Genomic DNA, 24,956 nt, shown 5'->3' on the forward strand with positions numbered 1-24,956 from the left:
AGGCTGGAACTTGTTCCTCTGAAGGGAAGGCACACAAAATTTTAAGTCCACTTTCTGAAGGATACCTCAGTTCTGTCCGGAGATCCATACCAACCCCAATTTGAAAGTGGCTACTGACCGCTGAGGGCAGCCTCTCTTCCGGAACGAAGACCTCGCGGACCGTTTGTTTCCGGGGGGTTGCCCGAGACTGGTGCCCTGTTGCGCCCCGCCCCTTGCACAGCCACGTCCTACCGGAGCCGCAGGGTTGGGCCGGAACGGGTGAGGGTTTTGGGGGCTATTACTGAGGAGGGTCGGGACCTTGTGGCAGAGGACCGTGGAGGAACTGTTGGGGCAACACTGGCCGCGCCCAGAGAGGCGTACAGGGGCAAGGCGGATGCAGAGTCCGGTGAGGGTCGCGCAGACTTTGGGTCAGCGGCGGTCAGCTCAAGTCAGCTTTTGCTTTTACTCTGTGGGGCTGGAACCCTGCCTCGCAGCTGGGGTGTCAGTAAATGCAGAGGCTGCTTCTGCACCCACGGAATGCGGTCTGCCCTGAGAGCGTGTGCTACTGCTGCTTGGTTGGGTCAGCGTGTTTGAAGTCTGCTCCTTTTGCAGTTGATGACGAACGTGACATGGTGGCAAGTCGTACAGTGCGTGGGGGACTTAGGTTGTTTTGATTCTGGTGCTCAGAGGTGTTTTCTGGACATGGTCCGTGGAGTCAGTGACCAGAGAGAGCTAGGCGAACAGCTTACCACCTTCCTACGGGCGCTTACTGAATGTTTATAGAAAAAGAAGCCCTGTTTGTAAAAGGTCCCAGGATACAGTAGTGTTTTGGTCTCTGTTTTCATCACTTTATGGTGGAGGTATACTGACAACTCAAAACAGTTGAGAGGATTAGGTTTGTGCGGCCTTCGGAAGAGTTTACCTTTGAGTCAAGACAGGCCTCCATGACAAGAATCGTCTGTGCAAAATTATTGAGAGGAATGTCTCAAGAAAAGTGAACAAGAAGTGTAGAGACCCTATGGAGAGTCAGTTGTACTTCTGGATGCATGATATAGCCAGTTAATGAAAAAAGACACAGCATGTGAGGGGTACAGACATAAGTAGGAACCCAATTAAAGTGGTCTCCAGTCGAGGCTAAGTTTGTATTTTATTGTCAGTAGGATACTGTAAACCATTTACAGATGCCGCCTGACTGACTTTTATAGTCCGTTAATGACTCAGATACAGTGTACCTTGAATGGAAAGAAAAGGAAAAGGCTGGATAGGGTGGCCCGTGTCTGTAATACCAGCTCTTGGGAAGTCAAGACAGGAAGACCTCAGCCAGCTTGAGGCCCATGCTACATAGCAATATTCTACCTAAAAAATCCAAAAGCAGATCGGAAAGACTTCTCAGTGGTTAAATGTTATAGAGTCTGATGACCTGAGTTCCCTGGGAGCCCTGTGGTGGAAGGAAAGAATTCACTCTTCAGTTGTCCTCTGCCCTCCACACAACTGTGCACATGAACACAGACACAAATCTGGAAAATCTTGTTTCTTCCCTATTTCTTATAAAAGAAAGGAAACAGAAGAAATGAAAGTTGCTCATATTTTAAAAATAGCTGGTTTTTGGCCAATTGCTTTAAGTAGTGTTTTTTTCTCTCTCTCTCTCTCAAGTGAGAATATAACTGCAATTTGGCTCTTACCATTAATTTTGAACAGCTGTTGAAAGGAGAATTAATTACACTTGTTTAGTGGAGACCCTATATCTTTTTTTTTTGATTTTTAATATTTTTATTACATATTTTCCTCAATTACATTTCCAATGCTATCCCAAAAGTCCCCCATAGCGCCCCCCCACTTCCCTACCCACCCATTCCCATTCTTTTGGCCCTGGCATTCCCCTATATTGGGGCATATAAAGTTTGCAAGTCCAATGGGCCTCTCTTTCCATTGATGGCCGACTAGGCCATCTTTCGATACATATGCAGCTAGAGACAAGAGCTCCGGGGTTCTGGTTAGTACATCATGTTGTTCCAACAATAGGGTTGCAGATCCCTTTAGCTCCTTGGGTACTTTCTCTAGCTTCTCCATTGGGAGCCCTGTGATACATCCAATAGCTGACTGTGAACATCCACTCCTGTGTTTGCTAGGCCCCGGCATCGTCTCACAAGAGACAGCTATATTTGGGAGACCCTATATCTTATTGTAGTCAATCCTAGCAAAATGTTTGTATTTATTTTCTCTGTGTTTTTTTGTTTTGTTTTGTTTTTCTCTGTATAGCCCTGGCTGTCCTGGAACTCACTTTGTAGACCAGGCTGGCCTCGAACTCAGAAATCCACCTCCCTCTGCCTCCCGAGTGCTGGGATTAAAGGCGTGCGCCACCATGCCCGGCTTTATTTTCTCTGTGTTTTTATTGATGAGGAAATAAGCTAAGAGTGGCTCAGAAATCTACCTAACAAGGTCTTACAGCCAAATGGAAAAACAGGATTTGAGGCAAACATGTTTAACTCAAAGCATGTGACTTATGTCCTTGCTGTACCTGAGGCTGGCCTTTGGTTTTTACTTATATAGAATGCTGTTTGCTGTTGTTCAATAGTGCAGCATCAACCAGACATCTCCAGGAAGCCGGCCCTGTTTTATCTTTGCCTGTGCGTCCTGTCTAGTTGACGATAACCTCAGTAATAGGGTAGCTGTTGTTTGTGGATCGTGTTTGTGAACTGCTGGGAAAGCTGGAAGCCTTTTGCACCTTAGATGGTCTCTTAATGCGAAATCTGGGCGAACTGCTAGAGTTAGGTATATCTTGGGAATTCCTCAGTGATAGCTTTGCTTTACCATCTAGAAATGGGAGGGAAATGGTTAAAAATAAAACTATAAACTGCGTGAAGTGGTACATAACTATAAGGCTAGCATCCAGAGGTGGAAGCAGGAGAGTTGCCATGAGTTGGAGACTATCCTGGGCCATATATTGAGCCTTAAATCCCAAACCCAAAACAAACAGATTGAGCTGGCAGAGATGGCTCAGTCAGTAAAGTGCTTGTGAGACTTGATTTTGATCATTCGCCAAAGCTCATGTAAGAAAGTGAGGCATGATAGTGTACACTTGTAACTCCAACACTGGGGAGGTGGAAACACTCAGATCTCTGGGGCTTACTGGCCAGCCAGCATATTCCTAGTGATAAATTCCAGGTCAGTGAAAGCTACTGTCTCAAAAAACAACATGAATGGCACCTAAAGATGTACAAATGCATACACACAAACAGAGCCAAATTGACCAAACGAAAGAAAAAGATAACAATAATGAAAATGACCTGTTTTTAAAAAAATCACAAATGTGGTATGTATTACCAAAAACAGGGTGTGTGTGTGTCCACACCCCCATGCCAGCTGTCTCATCTTCCTTGGTGTCTAGAGATTTGCCCTTGTCAGCAGATAGAGGTAATGAGACCCTGTATGGTTGAATCATGCCTACCCAAATTCAAAGACCGAGGTTAGACAGTAAATGCCAGTTTACTGCCGTTCAGGGAGGACTGCTGACAGTCCAGAAATTTCATCTGTAGATCAACTTCAGGAGGAGCTAGCTGATTGTAATCAGGAGCCATCTGGGTGAGTTAAGCAGAGGGAGTTGTAGCTGGGGAGTCCTCTGTTCTGGAGGGCTGTACCATTCCATCCATCTCTGAAAGGAGGAAGGACTGCTTAGGAATCAGATGTCTTGCTCAGCACAAACTCAGAGTAAGGGGAATTAAGAGGCGAATATGTCATGGTCTCTAGCTTCTAACAACCTGATGCATTTGTCATCAAATTTAAATCAGTGGAACTTGAGTATTCTTGGCTAATGTTTGTCTTATAACAGTCTAAGTTATGTGCATTGTCACTGCCTCTAAGGCACATTATCTCTGGGACTCTTTGCCTGCACACCTTTTGTGTTTATCCTGTACTAAACCTGTAAGTCATTGGCTAAGTTGATAGGCTAAGCTGACTTTATTCTTGGTGAGTTCCTACATTCATAGGTAATCATCAGTCACAGAGGACAGATGGAGTCAGAGGCCATGTGTCTGCAGTGACAGGTGTCAGCGTGCTAGCCCTCCTAAAGAGTCAGCATCACACCTTGCTAGTGAGCACCATCCTCTCAGGCTCCTCAGGCTTCTTACCTGTAATTTCTCATTGTGAGGGTTTGGGTTTTTGTTTTTGTTTTTGTTTTTGTTTTTTGAGTCAGGGTCTCAATTTTGTAGCCTAGGCTTGCTTGTAACTCACTGTGTAGGCGAGATTGGCTTCAGACTCTGAGATCCACCTGACTCTGCTTCCTGAGTGCTAGAATTAAAAGCATGTGCCTCTGCACCCAGCTTCAGCATGACTTATAAGCTCAGGATGTGGGTTATTTTGCCAAGAAACATATTAAGCATAGAACAGAAAGAATAATATGGAACTTATTCCGAAAAATGGCATAGATAACACTATTCCTACAGTGTGCTTGGAAGGTTATATTTAAGTCTGACCATTTGATAAGGAGATAAGTTAGCAATACCATCAGCACACTTCAGTGTTAATAACTAATTGTCAGACTCATGGTGAAGTTTCTTAAACTTAATCCACCATAGTGACTACTGGTCTTGCTAATAGGGAAAGGTGGATGGTTACCTGCTGTGAGATGCCTTCGCTGCCCACTTTCTAAGTTAGCTGCCTTTCTGTGTGTCCTTGGATCTCCCTTCAGGATCCCCATTTAGCATACTATTACCTCATCCTTTAGTAATCACTTCTTTAAATTTCACTCCTCTAGATCTGAGTTGAATAGCATACAGTATGAGCTTTGGCCTTGGGCATGGTCATTCCAGGTGTTTTATGAGCATCTAGGCCTGTCTAGTTTATGAGCTGCTGGCCACAAATGGTTATTTACATTCAAGTTAAACTTAAATAAAATGTAAAGTTCAGTTTCTCAGTTGCCACATGAACAACTACAACAGATTACAAGTACTTTTTAAAAACTTTGGAGAATCATTTGTGGTAGAACTTCTTATAGCTGGTACCAGGAGAGACTGAATGCCTTAGGAAAGGGCTAAAGTGTTGCTGGTTTCATATTTTACCCTCAAAACCTAGGATGTTGTAGGTTCTCAGGGATTGTTTGTGGGGCAGAAATCTACATTTGTTTTCTATACAAATTGAGAGCCTTGTAACTGTTACTTAAAATCTAACAAATTGTTTCACAGAGCATTTTTCTCTTTGTCCTCTCAGGAATCATGGTATTGCTTGGTTTTGACTTCAAGCCGTTTATGAGACATTAAACCTGAAAATGGAAAACCGAGTAAGATCCTCCTTAGAAGCTCTGAGCTGTTGCTAATGGCAAAAGGCAAACTTAATCCAGAGTTCCTTGTAGCTCCTCAGAGTCTTCTTAGTGTGGGCTGCCCTGACCATGGATGGAGCACCAGCCAAACAGGATGGCCTCTGGGAAAGCAAGTCCAGCAGTGATGTTTCATCTTGCCCTGAAGCCTCGCTGGAGGATGCGGGCTCTCTGGCCCGACTGCCTGATCAACAGGATACAGCTCAGGGTACGTCATCAGGTCATTCTTGGATCTAGCGCTGCACTCTGAAGAAGAGGAGGTCAGCTAGTGTTTTGGAGGGGGACGTGAACTTTTCATTAGTCGTCTTACAGATATTTTCATTTGGTGCTAATTTTAGATAAAGCACAGTCTGTAGTCAACAGAATAGGAGATGTGCCATGGCCAGAAGCAGAACTGATAATGGAAGGCTTCTATTGGATTTCTGCTGGCGAAATATTGTTAGTGCTTGGAATTCTACCTTTTTGGTTGATTGGTTGCCAAACTTTGAATGACTGGGACTGATTGATTAGTGAGTGGCCTAGGATTCCTGAGTCATGTTTCTCTGTTTTTTGTGCACCAGTAATAACTCAGGTGATTCCAGTATCCCATGCAGTCGGGAGCTAGCAATGCGATATGAACTTTAAAAAGATAATTATCGACTGGTTCTCTAGCAGAAATTGCCTTGTAGGTCTTATAAAATGATGTTCAAGTAGTTAACTCGCAGGTACTGGTTTTCATGCCTGAGAGAGACAGTGGGTTCTTGCACTGAACAACATCTTAGGTCAGCCACTTGGAAGATTGATGTTCCTTTCATGGGTAGTTGTGGGGGTTAAAAGAAGTAAATGTCTGTAACCACGTAGATCTAGCACTCTGTGAGATTCATAGAACCTATGCATTGGATTTCTGTGAGGGTTTAAAGAAGTGATGTATATAACATGTAAAAAGAGCTGGAATGTAGCTTAGTGGTAGAATGCTTACCTGGCAGGTATGAAGCCCTGAGTTCAGTCCCTACTACCTAGTGATCATCTAGTAAGAGGATCTAGCCATCTTTGTCTTCTGTTTGTCATGGTATTTATTTTCAAGCTTATGATTAGAAACAAAGTCATCACACATGTTGAATCTCGTTGCTTTTAGAGTTCAAGTGTGTATGCTGCTCATAACTCATTTTGGTTATCAATCTATGCATCAGAAGGTGGTATTAAGCACTTGTAACTTGTATTGGAAGTACAGAATCCCTACACCCTTTAGTAAAGGGATTGTGTGGGACTACAATCCCTGCACCTTTTAGTAAATAGAGACCTTTGGTAAAGTTGACCGTGTGGGGCTATGTCATACAGCAAAATGTCTTGATGGTTTCTGTGCTCTACTCTCTACTTGTAGCTTTCATCTTCAAGGAGGAATATTAATGACTAATAGGAATTTGTATTGTAAAGAACAACCCCACTTTTACTTGGCCTGAGCAAAAATAGGGAATTTTCTGCGTGCCTTCTAGATATATCTTGGTACCTATTGATATTGGTGCCTATGAGATCTTAGGCCACTGAGCCTGGGTGTACCTCAGGATGGACCCTCCCTCCTTCCTTACTGATAACTGGTTTACCCACCAGGGGAAGGCAGAAGAAAGTCTAAATTTGACTTAATTTTGAGAATGTTTTCTTTATGTTGTTGAGGAAGAGCTGTGTTTTAGTTCTTTGCACAGTAATGACAGTATGTAAAGCTGGGTTGGGCCATGAGCACAGTCTTTATGGGTAAACTCAGGTTTTACATTTTTTTAATGTTTTAGAGGTAGGGTCTCTTAGAACACTGGCTTTTCTCAAACCTGCTATGTAGTTAAGAATGATCATGAACTCTCGATCTGTCTGCTTGTATCTCCTGAGTGCTGAGGCATGAACAGCCACACCCAGCTTGTGAAATGGTTTTTTATAATACCTGACTCTTGCTCACCCAGCCAAAACAAAATTTGACTTCTGTTCACTTTAGCAGAATCACTCTGATTAGATCATCTACTTCTACTTCTTTGTAAAATGTATTTTAACTTTACTTTGAAACCAGCCCTTGAAAATGTGAGCTTGGACTCTGATTAGCCCAGCTGTCACCTACACATTTAGAAAAATCAACTTTGTTTTAAGCCTCTGTTCCACCCAACAACACTTTAAAAAATAGCTTTTTAAAGTTGTTTTGGTTTTAATTTTTCTTATTTAAGGGGAAGGAAACATGAGTTAAGTACAACAGTCATAGCATAGAAGATGCAGCTAACTTACAGGTGAGGGCATGAGGCTTTGCCCCTCCGTCCCTGAGAGTCAGAGAAAACGGATTTATAAAATACAGAAATGCCATGCTCATGGGACTTACAAATAGATGTGTGTATGTCTGGAAATGATTTAAACTGTTGGAAATCATGTGTCTAACACACTTGCTCTCTTTTTCCAGATGCCAGTGTTGAGGTAAAGAGAGTTTTTAAGGAAGAAGGAAGCCCAGATAGATCCAGCCAGGTGGCCATCTGTCAGAATGGGCAGATCCCAGACCTTCAGTTGTCCCTGGATCCCACAACAAGCCCAGTGGGACCTGATGCCTCGACAGGTGTGGATGGTTTCCATGACAACCTAAGGAACTCTCAGGGAACTAGTGCTGAGGGCAGTGTTAGAAAAGAAGCTTTGCAGTCCCTCAGACTCAGTCTTCCCATGCAAGAAACGCAACTGTGTAAGCATCCATTCCCTCTGGACTCTCCCCTCCCTTTTGCTCTCAGCATCTCCTGCTTGGAATCAGTGCCTGACTGCTCCTGTGTGAGCAGCCCTGACTTGCCCTGTCTTATTTTGTACTGAATGGGGGAGGCAGAGGGATGCTTCTTAACGATTTAGCTTCCCTTTAAGGAGTGCAAGTATGTCTGGATGTTGGAACTTTCTGCCACCTAATACTAGCAGTGGTATCAGACTCCTTGACAAACAGACCTCCCGTGTCGTTCTCCATGGGTGGCCAACAAACAGGCAGGGAATTAATCTTAAAATGGTAAACCAGATTATCACAAGATCCTTTGCATGTTTACATGAATACCTGGATTTTTTTTTTTTTTTTTTTTTTTTTTTTTTTTTTTTTTTTTTTTTTTTTTTTTTTTTTTTGGTCATATGCCTGTAATTAGCTATGTGAAAGATTGAAGCAGGAGGATTGAAAATTGAGTTCGGCCTTAGTGTCACTTAGCAAGGCCCCCGTAAACAAAACAAAAGGAATCTTAGGGACTAGAGAGAGAGAGCTCAACAATTAAGAGCATTGGTTGCTCTTGCAGAGGACCTAGATTTAGTTTTTGACTTCTTAGCCCTCTGCTGATGTTTCACAGACGCATCCTCTGTTGTTAGGATTAAGCCACAAACCCAGCCCTGGTGAGAGCGGCTGCCTTGGGCTTGCAAGTACAATAACTTTTTAAGTTTTCCCCCCTTCCACCCCCACACAAGTTGTGTTTTAATATCTGTCCTTGAGTATGAGTTCTGGATTTGAGCTCATTTGTCAGGTAACAGATGTAGCCTGCCCTTGGCCCTCAAAGCAGGGCCTTCTAGGTCTTCACTCTACACTAAGTGCTGCAGTAGGACTAATCAGCCATTTTGTTTATTAAATGGACAATGTCTGAATAAATACAGTTAAATAGGCTCTTGATTTTTTACATGGTGTTATGACTTGTTACTGCAGCAGATGAGATAATCTGTGTATTTAACTCATCTTGGCATTGTGTCACTTGTAAGTACAGTTCTTAGCTGTGCTCAGTGGCTATGGCCCTCAATTTTTTCTCAGTCTGGAAATTGTCATGGAATATAGGCGGCTGTGTGTTTTTCACAAGCTAACACATCTGTGATTACCAACGGGTTTTCTGTACCCTGCTCCTTATTAACCTCTCAATGGCCATTGCCCTTGCAGGCTCCACTGCATCTTCATTGCCTTTGGAAAAGGAGGAGCAGGTTCGACTGCAGGCCCGGAAGCGCCTGGAAGAGCAGCTGATGCAGTACCGAGTTAAGCGCCATCGGGAAAGGGTGAGTGTCTTGGATTAGAGTCTGGACTGTATCCTGTCTCCTGTCTCCTCTGTGTGAATTCTGAGCAGCTCTGAATTCTACAACATAGAGCTTGTCCAGTCCACATCTGGGCATTCCATTCTTCTCTGTCTCCTTTCCTTTTGTGTTCTTTTCTAGAAGTTACTGCTTCTATGTTTAACTGCTGCATTTAGGATGTATCCCCTGTGTCCGTACCCTGGGGTTACATTAATTTGGTAAAATGAAAGGATTGAAGTTTTCCTGGAAGAGGAAGTTATGCTACAGCTGGAGAGATGGCTCAATGGTTAAGAGCACTTGTTGCTTTTCCAGAGGACTTGGGTTTGATTCCCAGCACATGCAAGACAGCTCATAACCTTCTGTAGCTCTAGATCTAAGACATCTGACACCCTCTTCTGGCCTCCAAGGGACCAGGCATACACATGGTGCACAGATATGCAGACGGGCAAAACACCTATGCACATAAAGTAAAAGTAATTTTTAAAGAAAATTATGTACATAGCTTGGATTTTTCCTTTATCTCAAATATCACTCAGACCATTTTGGAATTTCTAACTAGTATAGAGAGATAAGAGATAGAAACACTGACAAATAGGAGGATTGGTGTTATTTGCACGTTGATAATACCTTAGAAGATTATGAGAAATCAACTAAAAACCACTACTAGGCATAAAATTTTTTTGGAAATTTTCTATTTCTTATTCCAGTTCATTAATGGGAAAAAATCAGTAATTATACTGCCATGATCAGTTGTAAAAATCACTTGGAAAAGAATTTGCAACAATAAAAATGATAAAATAGCTGGGAATTAAAATGATAATAAACAGTGTTAAGAATGGAGCAAGAGTTCCACGTGGTTGGGTGTTGTGGCACAGTTATGTTCCTAGACCAAGATGGAAGCAGGGGGATGATGAGGTCTCTCTCAGCCTGGACTTGAGATCCCTATGTCAACATCCTCCTCACTCCACAAGAAAGGATACCATGTGCATTTGCTGAGTTATATGTGAGCAGATATGAATAAAGAGGCTCATTACCTCTTGAATAATTACAAACCTAAAGTAGATCCGAATCAACAGAACTTTAAAACAACAAACAACACAGCTCTGTATCTGAGGAACTAACCAGGACAATAGCCAGGACAGTTAGACAGTGGAACTGGATGACAAGAGCTTACTATGTAACTCCCTTTAAAGTATTTTAAAGTGTTGGCCGTTAAAGACTGTGCTTCAGGCCCAGGGGTCATCAAGTCTAGTCTTTCAGTGCAACCTGAGGTGATTTTTCAGAAGACTTGCTGCACCCAACATTGTAAAGGCCTGGCACACTCTTTTTGGTAGAATGTTCATTAGTGCATGTTTTCTTGATGACAGTTTTAAAATGCTGCTTGCTAATCTTAGTCATATTTTTATACTTTTGTTTGTTTCTCAGTCCAGTCAACCTGCAACTAAAATGAAACTTTTTAGTACACTTGATCCTGAGCTCATGTTAAATCCAGAAAACTTGCCAAGGGCCAGTACTGTAGCTGTGACAAAAGAATATTCCTTCCTGCGTACCAGTGTTCCTCGAGGGCCCAAGGTAGGCAGCTTAGGGCTGCTGGCACATTCTAAAGAGAAAAAGAACTGCAAATCAAGCAAGATTCGGTCTCTGGCTGACTATAGAACTGAAGATCCAAGTGACTCTGGTGGCCTTGGTTCTACTGCTGATGCTGTTGGAAGTTCCCTGAAACAAAGTAGAAGTAGCACTTCAGTTGTGTCTGAGGTTAGCCCATCATCTGAGACTGATAACCGTGTAGACAGTGCCTCGATGACTGGGGATAGTGTGTCAGAGGCTGATGGAAATGAGAGTGACAGTTCCTCACACAGCAGCCTCTCTGCCCGAGGTGCCTGTGGTGTCCTGGGGAACGTGGGCATGCCAGGAACAGCTTACATGGTTGATGGCCAGGAGATTTCTGCTGAGGCCCTGGGCCAGTTTCCTTCAATTAAAGACGTACTACAGGCTGCAGCAGCCCAGCACCAAGATCAGAACCAGGAAGCCAACGGAGAGGTGCGGAGCCGTAGAGACAGCATCTGCAGCAGGTAGGACAGCAGCCTTGAATCTGGGCTCTTGACTGCTGCTATGCCATGTCTCTTTGCTGACTTACCCCAATCTTTACATTAGCTTTTTTTCACCTATATACTGCTCTGTCACTTTCTTTATAAGTAGAGTCCGCTCTAAACCACTTATATGGTATGAAAAGCAGTGTAGCCCTATCTCTTAAGACTTCCTGGGTGCCTACAAGTTCCTGTCTCTAGAGCATGTTCTTCTGTAGGAGGCATGAACCTCACTTTTTAAGTTGTATGGTTTTTTTTTTGTTGTTTTTTTTTTGGTTTTTCGAGACAGGGTTTCTCTGTATAGCCCTGGCTGTCCTGGAACTCACTTTGTAGACCAAGCTGGCCTCGAACTCAGAAATCCACCTGCCTCTGCCTCCCGAGTGCTAGGATTAAAGGCGTGCGCCACCATGCCCGGCATAAGTTGTATGTTTTAAACTCTGGGGAGAAGCTGGATCATATCCATGATCCAGGCACTCAGGAAGCTGAAGCAGGAGGATCAGTTCAGGGTCAGTCTGGACTACATAGATTTAGGTCACAGCTGACCTATGTATTTTCTACATAAAAAGAACTCTTTAAAAAAAAAACAAAAACAAAAAACAGGAGAAGCAGAGGGGAAGGTAAACGTTGTACAGTATGATGAAGGATGAGGAGAAGTAACAGTAATGTTCTTATCTCGTTGTTGTTGTTGTTGTTTGAGACAGGGTTTTTCCATGTAGCCTTGGCTGTCCTGGAACTCACTCTGTAGACCAGGCTGGCCTCGAACTCAGAAATCCTCCTGCCTCTGCCTCCCTATGTTCTTATCTCTTGACTTTGTACTTCTGACCCCTAGTGTGTCCATGGAGAGCTCCTTGGCTGAACCACAGGATGAATTGTTGCAGATTCTTAAAGATAAAAGGAGGCTTGAAGGACAGGTGGAGGCTTTGTCATTAGAAGCCAGTCAGGTAAGGGATGTTTGATTGTTGCTCAATAAGCTGAATCTCTGAAAAGAGTATGTGGGTCTTTGCTGTATGTAGTTTTATAGATAACTTTAAGTATAATTCACCAGCCAGGATGTCCATGTTAATCATTTTTGTCTGCTGGGTGTGCTGGTCTCAAACAAAGTTGTGCTAATTTATCTACGGCTCATTCTTTACCTTTGTCTCCATCAAAAGTTGCCAATAGATGTCCTAAATATACCTGAGAGTTCATGACAATTGATTTCTTCTGGTATCTTTACATTTCTCTCAGAGAGTAAAAGTTTCATTTTATCCCCGTTACTACCTTTTGTGTGCTTTCTGCATTTGCTTAATAGTTTTTTTTAACTTCTTAAAGATTATTATATTTATTTATTTGAGTTCATATATTTGGTGGGGGTGAAAGCTTGCAAGATTTGGTTCTTTCCTTCTAGCAAATGGGTTTGGGGAGTGAAACTAAAGTCTTCATGCTTGGAAGCAAGTGACTTTACCCGCTGAGCTATCTTGCTAATCCATAGTCTACTTTGTCTGATACTAATTTTACTATATCTTGTTTTCATTTGGGGGAGGGGTGGAGCTAGAGAGATGGAGCAGTATTAAGAACACCTACAGCTCTTTCAAAGGACTCAAGGTTGATTCGCAGTGATCATAAAAGGCAGTTCACAGCCACAAAGATGATTCTTCATTTTCAATTTGTACTCTGTTAAATGGAACTTATTAATTAATTAATTAATTAATTAATTAATTTGGGGACAGCTTCTCAGGTAGCCCAAGCCTTCCTACATGTACCTCTCAAAGGCTTGGATTACAGGCCTGTACCACCATGCCTGGCTCCCGTCTCTCTCTCTCTCTCTCTCTCTCTCTCTCTCTCCAATAACAAAGAACTATATTTTTATCTTTCTGTCGATAGTTTAGAGTGAGTGTTCATGGGAACTCAGCTATATGCTTTGTGATGGAGAACATACACACACATAGAAAGACAACAAGATGGCTGCCCAGAAGTCATGAACACATACTACAGGAGGAGAGCAGTGGTTGAAGCCATGTGTGAGATTCAGTTGCTTCTTAAGTGTATATGCCATGCTTTAAAAAATCCTTAGGCACAAGCCAATTCATTTAGTTATATATAAAACAATCTTCCAAGGTGATTTCAGAGATTTTAAGAGAATTTTTGATTGTACACAGTTTTCTGTGCTAATTGACAATGTTAACTGTCTCATCACATCCATTGATACTTCCTCTGGATACTTAGTCCTGAGGTGTGTCTCAGAACCTTTACTTCTTTGGAATTTGCTTTCTTTCTAATGTACTTGTGAAATGGGTCCTATTAAACTTAGGATGTGTATGGATCTCTGGCAGTTCCCTGTGGATGTCAGTTATATTGACTCTAAACGCCCCTTGATCTGGGATACAGCTCAGGGCTAGAGCCTTTGCCTAGCATGCTTAAGTCCCTGGGATCAGTCCCCAACACTGCAAAGAAGTAAAATCTTGTTAAGTTTTACTGATTATCCCAGTTCCTTTGGCGGTTGCTCCTCTGTTTGTTGGACATCCTGTTGTCACACTTCTCTTTAACATGTTGTGCTGAGTTCCCACATATCCTCTTAGGTAGATCAGGCTGAGTAGAATATGCTAGTGTCTGGAGCTTGTCTTTGTCTTTCATTTGTCTTTTAATTTTTTTGTTTATCAAACCCCCTTTTGTGATTCTAAGGATTGAATTTGAGTCCTATTGCACGCTAATCAAGCACCCTGCCATTGAGCAATACTTGTAGCCCTCACTTGTCTCCTGGCTGTAGTCTGTAGCTCCTAGGGCCTGTTTGCTCTCTGTGCTCTGTCCTGTGGCATTGTTGCTGTGGTCACTCAATGCCATTCTTGCATCTGTGTTATGGTTTAGCCCTTGAATTTCAACAGTGGCACCATTTTCCTCATTGAGTTCAATCTGACTAAGTTTATCTCTCAGGGATCTGTCAATTTGTTTTATATTGGGGAACAAGTAACTGTCACATTTAAGTGACTGGTTTTTGGGTAAATTTTTTTGGGAAAATTTATTTTTCTCTGTCCCACTGATTGTGAACATAAGAAGTTTCAGCAATCTTATTAAAACAGTGGTTGAGGGGCTGGAGAGATGGCTCAGCGGTTAAGAGCACTTACTGCTCTTCCAGAGGTCCTGAGTTCAAATCCCAGCAACTACATGGTGGCTCACAGCCATCTATAATGAGATCTATGCCCTCTTCTGGGTGTGTCTGAAAACAGCTACAGTGTGCTTATATACAATAAATAAATATATCTTTAAAAAAAAAACAGGGATTGAGAGGGACTTATTTTTTTTGAAAACCATTAATGTTGTTTGGGGATATTTTCAGGCACTTCAAGAGAAGGCTGAGCTACAGGCCCAGCTTGCAGCCCTGAGCACAAGGCTACAGGCACAGGTGGAACACAGCCACAGCAGCCAGCAGAAGCAAGACTCCCTTAGTTCTGAAGTGGACACTTTGAAGCAGTCTTGCTGGGATCTAGAGCGGGCCATGACTGACCTGCAGAGCATGCTAGAAGCTAAAAATGCCAGCCTGGCATCTTCAAACAATGACCTACAAGTGGCAGAGGAGCAGTATCAGAGACTGATGGCCAAAGTGGAGGACATGCAGAGAAACATCCTCAGCAAGGACAACACAGGTAAGCTCCGCAGCCCAGATGTGATTTCTGGATCCTGTCATCAGTATTGTGTGGATAAAGCTTCAAGTTCACGTTAGCTGAGTATTAACAGAGACTCGCTATGTTGTTACAGTAAATACAACTTGGGCTGAACTCTTGAGAGTCTATGGTTTTGCATAAAGTAGGTAGTGTAATCTCAGGAATTGACTTTGGACTTTGACCACCAGAAGTAATCCTTTCTGCTCTCCTACCTACTAAATTCAGTGTTTTGGGGGTGTTTGAACTGTATATTTATTCTACATTTTATAGCTTGTCTTTTGCTATTTTGTGGGTTCTTCTTCCTTTTGCCATTCTCCACCTCTTTTCTTCCACGCTTTCAACCCCCTAACTCTAGATAGGAGAGAAAAAAGGATACAGGGGGCGACGTTATCTTTAAGACTACTTTCTGCTATTGGGTCACGTTTGATCAGGATATCTACTTTCTTCTTAATGTTTCTTTTTTGCACATAACTACTTAACAAACTACAACCAACAATAAACAACCACCACCCAACCAATCCCGCTCCACATCCCCACACCTGAGACTAAAATGAAAGCCCATTCCTATTTCTGTGTTTCTATAAGAAACCAAACTTCTCACTACAGCATTTATTTCTACCAATTTCAAATGCTTCTAAAATATTTAAGAGCAATGCCTACGTTATTGATTAGTAACCCTTTGTTGATTATGTTGGTCTATAGCCCTTAGGGGCTTACCTACAGGTCATTCATAAAGACACCTAGTTTTCAGTCTTCACCTGAGACAAACCCTGATACCAACTGATACTAAAAGGATGTTATTTGAATACAAGTCGGAAAGAGTGGGAGCAGTGGGATTGGGAGATTGAAGGCCTCATGATAAAGAAAAACACAGGCTTCTTAAGTGAGGCTTCTGTCCAGTGCAGTGGAGGGCCATGTCTGTGTTTCAGCTGGGGCTGTGAGGCTATGATGACTTTAAGGACAATAGTGATGAGCTGTTAACCCAGAAGCTCATTTCTAACACTAGATCATCGAACAGTCCCTTAAATTGCTATTTTTCAATCTTTGAGCTTTTTATGGTACTTAATTCATTAGAGGAAAAAAATCTGAACATTTCTAAATGGGTTCATTTTGTTCCTTTCTAAGTTCTCATTACTTTGGAATGGAAGACTGCAAAGAAGGGATCATGAACTCTCTTAAACAATCTTACTTTTATTTCTTTTTGAGACAGGGTCTTATGTAGGTTAGACTGGCCTTGAACTTGCTATGTGGCTGAGGATGACCTTGAACATTGGATCCTTTTGCCTCCCATCTCCCAAGTGGTAAGCTAACAAGCTTGTGCCACTGATACCTGGTTGTCCTAGTTAGGGTCACTGTTGCTGTGATGAAACACCATGACCAAAGCAACTTGGGGAGAAAAGGGTTGATTTGGCTTATTTGGCATCTGGTTTTTTTATACAACCCAAGACTCAGGAGTGGCACTACCTTGAATGGTGGGCCCTCCCAGTTCAGTCACTAATTAAGAAAATGCCCTACAGGCTTGCCTATAATCTGATCTTACTGAAGCATTTTCTTAATTGAAGTTCTCTCCTCTCAGATGACTTTAGCTTGTGTCAGACTGACTTAAAACTATCCAGCAGACCGGTCACTCGTCTCTGTCTCTGTCTGTCTTTGTCTCTGTCTTTGTCTGTCTCTGTCTCTGTCACTCTCCTCTCATTTAAAATACTTTAACCAGGTTTAGTGACACATAACTTTAGTCCCAGCTACTTAGAAAACTGAGACAAAGGAATAAAAAGCTTGTGGCCTGGACAGCTTAGCAATCCCTGTGACCACATAAAATAAAGAAACGAAGGAAAATGTCTTCAGAATACAAGTAGTTTCCCAAGTTCAGGGTATAATTTAAAATTTAAGATGTCTGATTTTGTTTGTGTTGTTGATGACTGACTTCTTTGCCCTTCTTACTTTCCTCCCACCCCGTTCATACTGAGTTGACCAAATGACCAATTAGCAGGCTCTACTGCAGAATCAACCATATGACACTAGTGCTGTTTCTTTATGGCAAATTGATGTCACTGAATTCCCAAAGATGAGAACCACGGTGACATGGCAGTTTCTGAGACACATGGTTGGGTTTTGGTCATTGCAGATTCCATAACTGGGATTTCTTCCCAGGGTAATTTTTTGTAATTCCAGCTTTACTCAGCACTTTTATGATTGTTCATGGATATGGCCATAGTATTAGCTAAATATTTGAATTACTTGATGTGTGTTCTTCTACCTCTGTAGAAGAAGACAATACTCAGATCTCTTGTACCCTTAGTCTTGCCCTCAGCTCAGGTTGCTAGTGTGTATCCTTTTTGTATCTGTTTAGTGCCACAAGTCCAGTTATGGGCTGTCTTGGGGGGTAGTTGCTATTTGAAATGGCTCCAACTGCTTATATTCTGTATATGAGGAGGCGCTAAGCAGTTTTATAGAAAAGACAATTCCTTACAGAAACTATCCAAAGGCATTGTAGCTGACTTATATAGAACTGCTGGCCATGAGCTTTATAGTCGTTCATAATAATTAAGATAATAGATAAGTGGATGAATAATTAATAGATAAGTAATTAAGCAGATATTAATTAAGGTGTGTTTAAACTAAATCACAGGTAAATGAACAGATACTTTTATCAGTTAATAGAACTGCTGTGACTAGAGGCTCATAGGAACCCCCTTTCTTTCTGGGAGTAGTGGTTCTCTGTCTACCACTGCTGTTTTTGTGGTAACTTTATAGAATATGGCCACTGTGCAAAACCAGCATCTATGGTACTGCTTATCTCTGGAGACTTCAACTTTAGGTCAAGTGACCCCAGCTGTGGCTTTTTTGTTGGTGCTGGTTAGTCTGAGTTGGCCGTGCTTGCTTACTTTCAGTGCATGACCTGCGGCAGCAGATGACAGCACTACAGAGCCAGCTCCAGCAAGTACAGCTGGAACGCACAACACTGACCAGCAAACTACAAGCATCACAGGCTGAAATCACTTCTCTGCAGCATGCCCGGCAATGGTACCAACAGCAGCTTACTTTGGCTCAGGAGGCCAGGGTCAGGCTGCAAGGAGAGATGGCCCATATCCAGGTACAGTGCCAGAAACTCCCTTCAGGGCTGTGGGACACGCTTCCCCTGCATTGCAGGGCTATGGGATATGCTTCCCCTGCATTGCAAAGGTGTGAAGGCACCTAAAACTCCAGAGGCTAAAGCAAGAGGATCACGAGTTCAACACTAGTAGAATAGTGGTAAAGGGTGTTTATGGTTTTAGATATCATGGATATGTTTTTGTTTAGCATCTGCTGATTACTTTACAGCCAGTACCCATCCTTCCTCTACGAGAGCTTCTCACGCCTTCCTTCTATCAAAGGATAAATTTTTCTTTGACCACACCACTCAGACCCACATTTCATGAACTTTGAGGCTCTGAATCTCTTTCTTGTGATGTTCTTGTATGACAAAGTATTGGCAAGTAGTCCCTCTCAGAGTTTGATTTTTCTCTGGCTGCTTGGCCTTGCCAACAGGTATTTCCTACGGGAACTGTTGCTTTCAGGTTCTGTAAGGGACATTTTCTTCTTCCCTATTTTGTTAGTAGAAGCTAAACAAGCCAGCCTTTGAATTTGCATATGTGAAGACATCTGTTGGTTTGTGTATCCTTTAGACAGAAGTAGCACTTTAGCATGAAGCCTATCTGGCAGCTTTACTTAGACAGTATGCCTTTGAAATATGTAAGAGAAATAGGTAAGTTTCTGGAATATATTTCACTCCGAAGGTCAGGGCCTGACTGGTTACACTGACTGAAGATGACAAAGAGCACTTTCTGTCATCCCTTTAATAATGTATCTTAGCCAAGAATGAAACACGTCAGTAATCCCAGCAATTGGAATGCAGAGGCAGGTGGTTATCTGTGAGTTCTGAGGCCAACCTAGTCTGCGAGCCAGTTCTAAGACAGCCAGGGCTACACGGAGAAACCCTGTTTCAAACAAAAACAAAAGACATAAATTGCTGTGCTCTTTAGGTGTGGAATATTCAAAGAAGTTGGGTTCATGTGTTAGTGAGGAAAATTGGAAGATAGAGTAATCAAGGAGAGTGGCAATTTAAGAAACTGCCTGCACACACACACACACACACACACATTCTGTTTCTGTCCCAGACTACCGCTTTCTGTTGTCAGGGTCATTCAGTGGGATGGAAGACGCAGGACAGCCCTCTTTTTGCTGTCTTTAAACACAGCCTCAACAACTGCTGTACCTTCTCCCTTTCTCAGTGCAGCTTTCCTATCTCTGAGGCCCACCTTGAATCAGTTCCATCTTGAATATGTCAGATCAGAGGGTCTGCTAGGGTTATACATGAGGTGGAGGAGATCTTGCCGCAGACCTGTTAGACTTGAATGTTTGTACATTGTGCATCTCTCTGCTGCCTCTCATGCCTTTAGGGGGTGTGATGCTGAGCTCCCTTTCTTGAAGACACTGTGAGTTAAATTAGGTCCTGATCGTCTCTGGAACTGATGGGGATCCAGTGGGATCTGGTTATTAGTTTATAGGTAGACCTTAAGTAGGAACTACACATTCTCAGATGTGAAGGTCTGATTTGGTGGGCAGCCCCCTTCCCCATACAGAACCCACGTGGCTCAAGTTCAAGGTAGGTTGGCAGAGGATTTGTGTAGGTGAGTCCTGGAGTGGAAGACAGAAGGGCAGGAGCTTTCCCTGCAATAGGTGACATTGAGAAGTTCAGTCAGTAGCCATTGTTAAAAAAGAAAGAACATCTTAGTGACTAGGGATAAGCTAGGTCACACTTGATGCCTAATTTTTTTTTTTTTTTTTTTTTTTTGGTTTTTCGAGACAGGGTTTTTCTGTATAGCCTTGGCTGTCCTGGAACTCACTTTGTAGACCAGGCTGGCCTCGAACTCAGAAATCCGCCTGCCTCTGCCTCCCAAGTGCTGGGATTAAAGGCGTGCGCCACCACGCCCGGCGATGCCTAATTTTAAGTTTCTTTTTACCTCCTGGATTTTTCTTTTGAAGGTTGGACAGATGACTCAAGCGGGCCTTTTGGAGCACCTGAAGCTTGAGAATGTGTCCCTATCGCATCAGCTGACAGAAACTCAGCATAGATCCATCAAGGAAAAAGAGCGCATAGCTGTTCAGCTCCAGAGCATTGAGGTGAGGACTGTGGTGATAGTGGAATGATACTTTTTATCCCACTTTGGTGCTTGCTGGCAAGTGTAAAACATACACAGACATTATCAAAATACCCATAAGTAAACATAAATGTATCTCCTGACTATGTATACTTTTGTATATTATTTAATATTTTAAAAACTTGTTTTGCTGCTGCAGACATGGCTTAGTGTGCGTATTAGTCAGGGTTTTACTGCTGTGAACAGACACCATGACCAGGGCAAGTCTTATAAAAACAACATTTAATTGGGGCTGGCTTACAGGTTCAGAGGTTCAGTCCATTATCATCAAGGTGGGAGCATGGCAGCATCCAGGCAGTCATGGCGCAGGAGGGGCTGAGAGTTCTAAGTCTTCATCCAAAGGCTGCTAGTGGAAGACTGACTTAAGGTGAGATTATTAAGCCAAAACCCACAGTGACACACCTACTCCAACCAGGTCACACCTATCCCAACAAGGCCACAACTCCAAATGGTGCCATTCCCTAGTCCAAGAATATACAAACCATCACAGTGGGTAAGAGCACTTGCTGAGCCAGCACGAGGACATGAGTTACATGAAAGTCAGACATGGCTGTGTGTGCCTATAACCCCAGCATTTATGGGAGGTTGAGACTAGGATCCTGTGACCTTGCTGTCTAGCTAGCCTAGACAAATGGTAAGCTTCCAATTCAGTGAGAGACATTGCTTCAAGGTAGTATGGTGGAAAGAATCAGAAACAGACACAGTATTTTCCTTGGGCTTGTACATACACATACGTGAGTGTGTGTTATCACACATGTGCATGAACCACAAAAACATATAACACACACACACACACACACAATCTCTTTGAGCAACATACAGTGTAGCTTTTCAGCATTTTGGAATTCTACCTCTGGTCTGCCCTGAGTGTGTCCTTGGGTCCTTGTTTGTCTTTAAAGCCTCCCTTGGAGTTCCTACCAGTGCACTGTTGCACTCTTGAGCCAGAGCTAACCCAGAGTGAATGGAGAGAAAGAGGACTAAGTATGTTTGAATGATAGACAGTATTTCCAGGGCCAGTGATAACAGGGGTTTGTATTTGCTTACAAGCATTCAGCCTGCTTCAGTCCTCCCGTGCACAGTGCTCTTCTGAAGGCATTTTTATTATTGCCTGCTGTTTCTACAGATCATCTCTAGATGATGATGATGGGACATGAGCTGTAATTTGCTTGGATCTAGATCCTATTCTCTAACACGTAGGTCAGTAGCTCTCAACCTTCCTAATGCTACGACCCTTTAATATAGTTCCTTATGTTGTGATGACCCCCAACCATAAAATTAATTTTTTGCTACTGTTATGAATCATGGTGTAAATATTTGACATGCAACCCTCCAGGTTGAAAACCACTGCCCTGGATGATTTCTTAACTACTCTTGGGACTTTCTTTTTGTCTTGCTTTTCAGAACAGGCCTATGTGACCCAGGCTGACTTCAGACTCTCTACAGCTTAGGATCACCCTAAACTCTTACCCTCCTGCCTCTTAATCTCCTGAGTGTTGTAATTGTATACATGTCCCACAATACCCATTTTAATGTGATACGGGAATTAAAACCAGAGCTTTGTGAGTTAGGCAGTCATTCTACTATCTGTGTTCTATCCCTAGCCCCTTGCCCTAGTCTTTATTTTTTTATAAAATGGGTAGTATTACTTGCTTAATATTCTTGTATCAAAAAGAAAAACAAAACAAAATGTAAAACAGCAAGTCAGAGACTGGCAGGATGGTAAATTTACTTGCTGGCAAGTCTATTGACTTAAGTTTAATCCCTGCAACTCACATGGTGGAACTAAAAACTGACTTCCACAAGTTATACTCTGACCTCAACATTGGCACGATGGCACGTGAGCACATGGCATGTGTGCCTGCATACACGTGCTCACGTGCTTACATGCACAGACGCACACAGACATAAACCAAATATAAAAAGGGTTTATATGTAAAAAAAAATCTAGTCAGTAATGATTGTGAACTGTGTGCCTGGGCCAGTTTTGATCCTGATCTTCCATAGATAGTTACACAAGAATTCAGCTGTCCTACGGCTTTTCTAATCTCTCATCTTCTCATCTTCTACCTGCACCTTTGTCATATGCAGCATGCAACCATTTGGCTCGGATAGTGGAAGAGAATTAGGTTGAGAGCTACAATGACTAAAGGCTCTGTTAAGAGCTAAAAACAGTTTTGATGTATAAATTATTTCCTGTAAGAAATGTGCCAAAGTTGAATGTGATGGTATACACCCAATGCTATCCCAAGTATGTATATGTACACCATATGTAATTTTATGCAGTACTTCTCAGGCCTTCATGCATGTCAGGCTAAAGCACCTTTGTAGTTGAACTATATTTCCAGCTCATTTTTCTCAAGTGCTCCTTCCTCTACCTCAGCTTTTTAAGTAGCCAAGAGGATTGTTTGACTGGTCCTCTCTTGGGATGAGCCTAGGTCAGCTGGGATAAAAGTCCTGCGTAGCCTGGCCATGCCTCTACCTTGTGTAAGTCCATAGGTACCACCCACTGACTCTGAGTTTGTCAGGTTGCAGTTCATAGACAGGATGGAGATAGGAATAGGAACTTCTTACATAGCAGTGGGTTTCTCTGTAAAGGATGAGACTTGAACTTTGTTATTGGTAATCAAGTTTTTCTGCTTTTTAAAAAATAGGGCTAGAGAGATGGCTCAGTGGTTAGGAACAATTACTGTTCTTTTAAAGGACCCAGGTTGAATTTCCAGCACCCATATGCAGCTCACAACCCTCTTTATTGATTGATTGATTGATTGATTGATTGAATGAATGAATGTATGTGAGTACATTGTTGTTGTCTTCAGACACACCAGAAGGAGGGCATCATATCCCCATTACAGATGGTTGTGAGCCACTGTGTGGCTGCTGGGAATTGAACTCAGGACCTCTGGAAGAGCAGTCAGTGCTCTTAACCGCTGAGCCATCTTTCCAGCCCACTTACAACCCTCTTAACTCCAGTTCCAGGAGATCCAATGCCCTTTTCTAGCCTCAGCAGGCCACTAAGCATGCATGTGGTACCTACCCATATATATATATATATATCCAGTAAAAACGCACATACACATAAAATAAGTCTTTAAAAGAAACGCTGTTTTCTTATTCAGGCTGACATGTTGGATCAGGAGGCAGCATTTGTACAGATTCGGGAGGCGAAGACAATGGTGGAGGAGGATCTCCAAAGGAGGCTGGAAGAATTTGAAGGTGAACGGGAACAGTTACAGAAAGTGGCAGATGCAGCAGCATCCCTGGAACAACAGTTGGAACAGGCAAGTAATTGTGCTCTCTAGACTCTAGGGTCACAGGAGTTTCTGTGGCTATGGGCCTTGCATGATATGCATGTCCATGTGCCATTCATACATGCTCTGTGTGTGATCTCTGACATGAGGCTGTATTGGTAGTCCAGGTTTGTTTTGGGCTATCTGTTGAACATATTTGCTGGTCACTATCAAACTGTTCTGTTGCCAGCCTGATCATGGGTTTGCTTCTTTGTATTCATGTTCTTCTACTCTAAAATTTTACATAAGAAAGATCCTTCAGCATGCCTTTAATCCCAGCGCTTGGGAGGCAAAGGTAAGCGGATTTCTGATTTACATATAAACCCTTTTTATATTTGGTTTATGTCTGTGTGCGTCTGTGCATGTAAGCACGTGAGCACGTGTATGCAGGCACACATGCCATGTGCTCACGTGCCATCGTGCCAATGTTGAGGTCAGAGTATAACTTGTGGAAGTCAGTTTTTAGTTCCACCATGTGAGTTGTGGTCTACAGAGTGAGTTCCAGGACAGCCAGGGCTATACAGAGAACCCTGTCTCAAAAAAAAAAAAAAAAAAGAGAAAAGAAAAGAAAGAAAGACCCTACAACGAATCATCAAAATTACTTAAATTCTAAACATCAAAAATATATAAATTCTTGTACCAGGGTGAAAGGCAGCATGTTAAGTTTATTACTTATTTCCAGGTGAAGCTGACATTGTTCCAGCGAGATCAGCAGCTTGCAGCACTTCAGCAGGAGCACCTAGATGTGATAAAGCAGCTTACATCAACACAGGAGGCTCTGCAGGCCAAAGGGCAGTCTCTTGATGACCTGCATACACGTTATGATGAGCTACAAGCAAGGCTGGAGGAGCTGCAGAGAGAGGCCGACTCCAGGGAGGATGCAATTCACTTCTTGCAGAATGAGAAGATTGTCTTGGAAGTGGCTCTACAATCGGCCAAGAGTGACAAGGAGGAACTTGACAGAGGAGCACGGCGTTTGGAAGAAGATACTGAGGAGACATCAGGACTTTTGGAACAATTGAGACAAGATTTGGCTGTCAAGTCCAACCAGGTAACACTAGCTTAGATGTTTTCTGGGCTGTGTTTTGTTGCAAATGTGAGTGATCTGCAGAAACGTTCTTAAGCAAGAAACCTGTAGTTCTTGTTGCACCCTTCCCCTCCATCAGCCTCTGGGTTTGGAGGAACCATATGCTGGGAAATCAGGTTCTCTCTCACTGCTGTGGAAGAGTGTCTGAATGTATCTGCCGGAAGACCTATTTTGTTGCTGGTGTTTTGGTTTTCAGCTAGAGGAGAAGTTATAGTATACTTGGTGTCTTAGTCAGGGTTTCTATTCCTGCACAAACACCATGACCAAGAAGCAAGTTGGGGAGGAAAGGGTTTATTCAGCTTACACTTCCATACTGCTGTTCATCACCAAAGGAAGTCAGGACTGGAACTCAAGC

The 24,956-nt window shown here is 42.7% G+C and overlaps 1 protein-coding gene across 3 annotated transcripts in view; it reads left to right on the forward strand.

Moving 5' to 3' along the window:
- The window catches only part of Golga3 (golgin A3), a 48,549-nt gene continuing 23,593 nt past the window's right edge, over positions 1–24,956 (forward strand). Inside the window, exons 1-11 of one of the 3 annotated variants that reach the window (XM_021162343.2) lie at positions 1–258; positions 5,185–5,498; positions 7,701–7,850; positions 9,174–9,286; positions 10,727–11,373; positions 12,218–12,329; positions 14,702–15,008; positions 17,918–18,120; positions 20,052–20,189; positions 23,344–23,505; positions 24,197–24,565. In XM_021162343.2, the coding sequence (XP_021018002.1) occupies positions 5,363–5,498; positions 7,701–7,850; positions 9,174–9,286; positions 10,727–11,373; positions 12,218–12,329; positions 14,702–15,008; positions 17,918–18,120; positions 20,052–20,189; positions 23,344–23,505; positions 24,197–24,565 (2,337 nt within the window). In that variant the 5' untranslated portion in view covers positions 1–258; positions 5,185–5,362. Of the gene's footprint in view, positions 259–279; positions 386–5,184; positions 5,499–7,700; positions 7,971–9,173; positions 9,287–10,726; positions 11,374–12,217; positions 12,330–14,701; positions 15,009–17,917; positions 18,121–20,051; positions 20,190–23,343; positions 23,506–24,196; positions 24,566–24,956 lie in introns of those variants that run through there. The other 2 variants (XM_021162341.2, XM_021162342.2) reach the window with 2 other exon arrangements.

This window comes from Mus caroli, chromosome 5 (genome assembly GCF_900094665.2).
Source record: "Mus caroli chromosome 5, CAROLI_EIJ_v1.1, whole genome shotgun sequence".
NCBI lineage: Eukaryota > Metazoa > Chordata > Mammalia > Rodentia > Muridae > Mus > Mus caroli.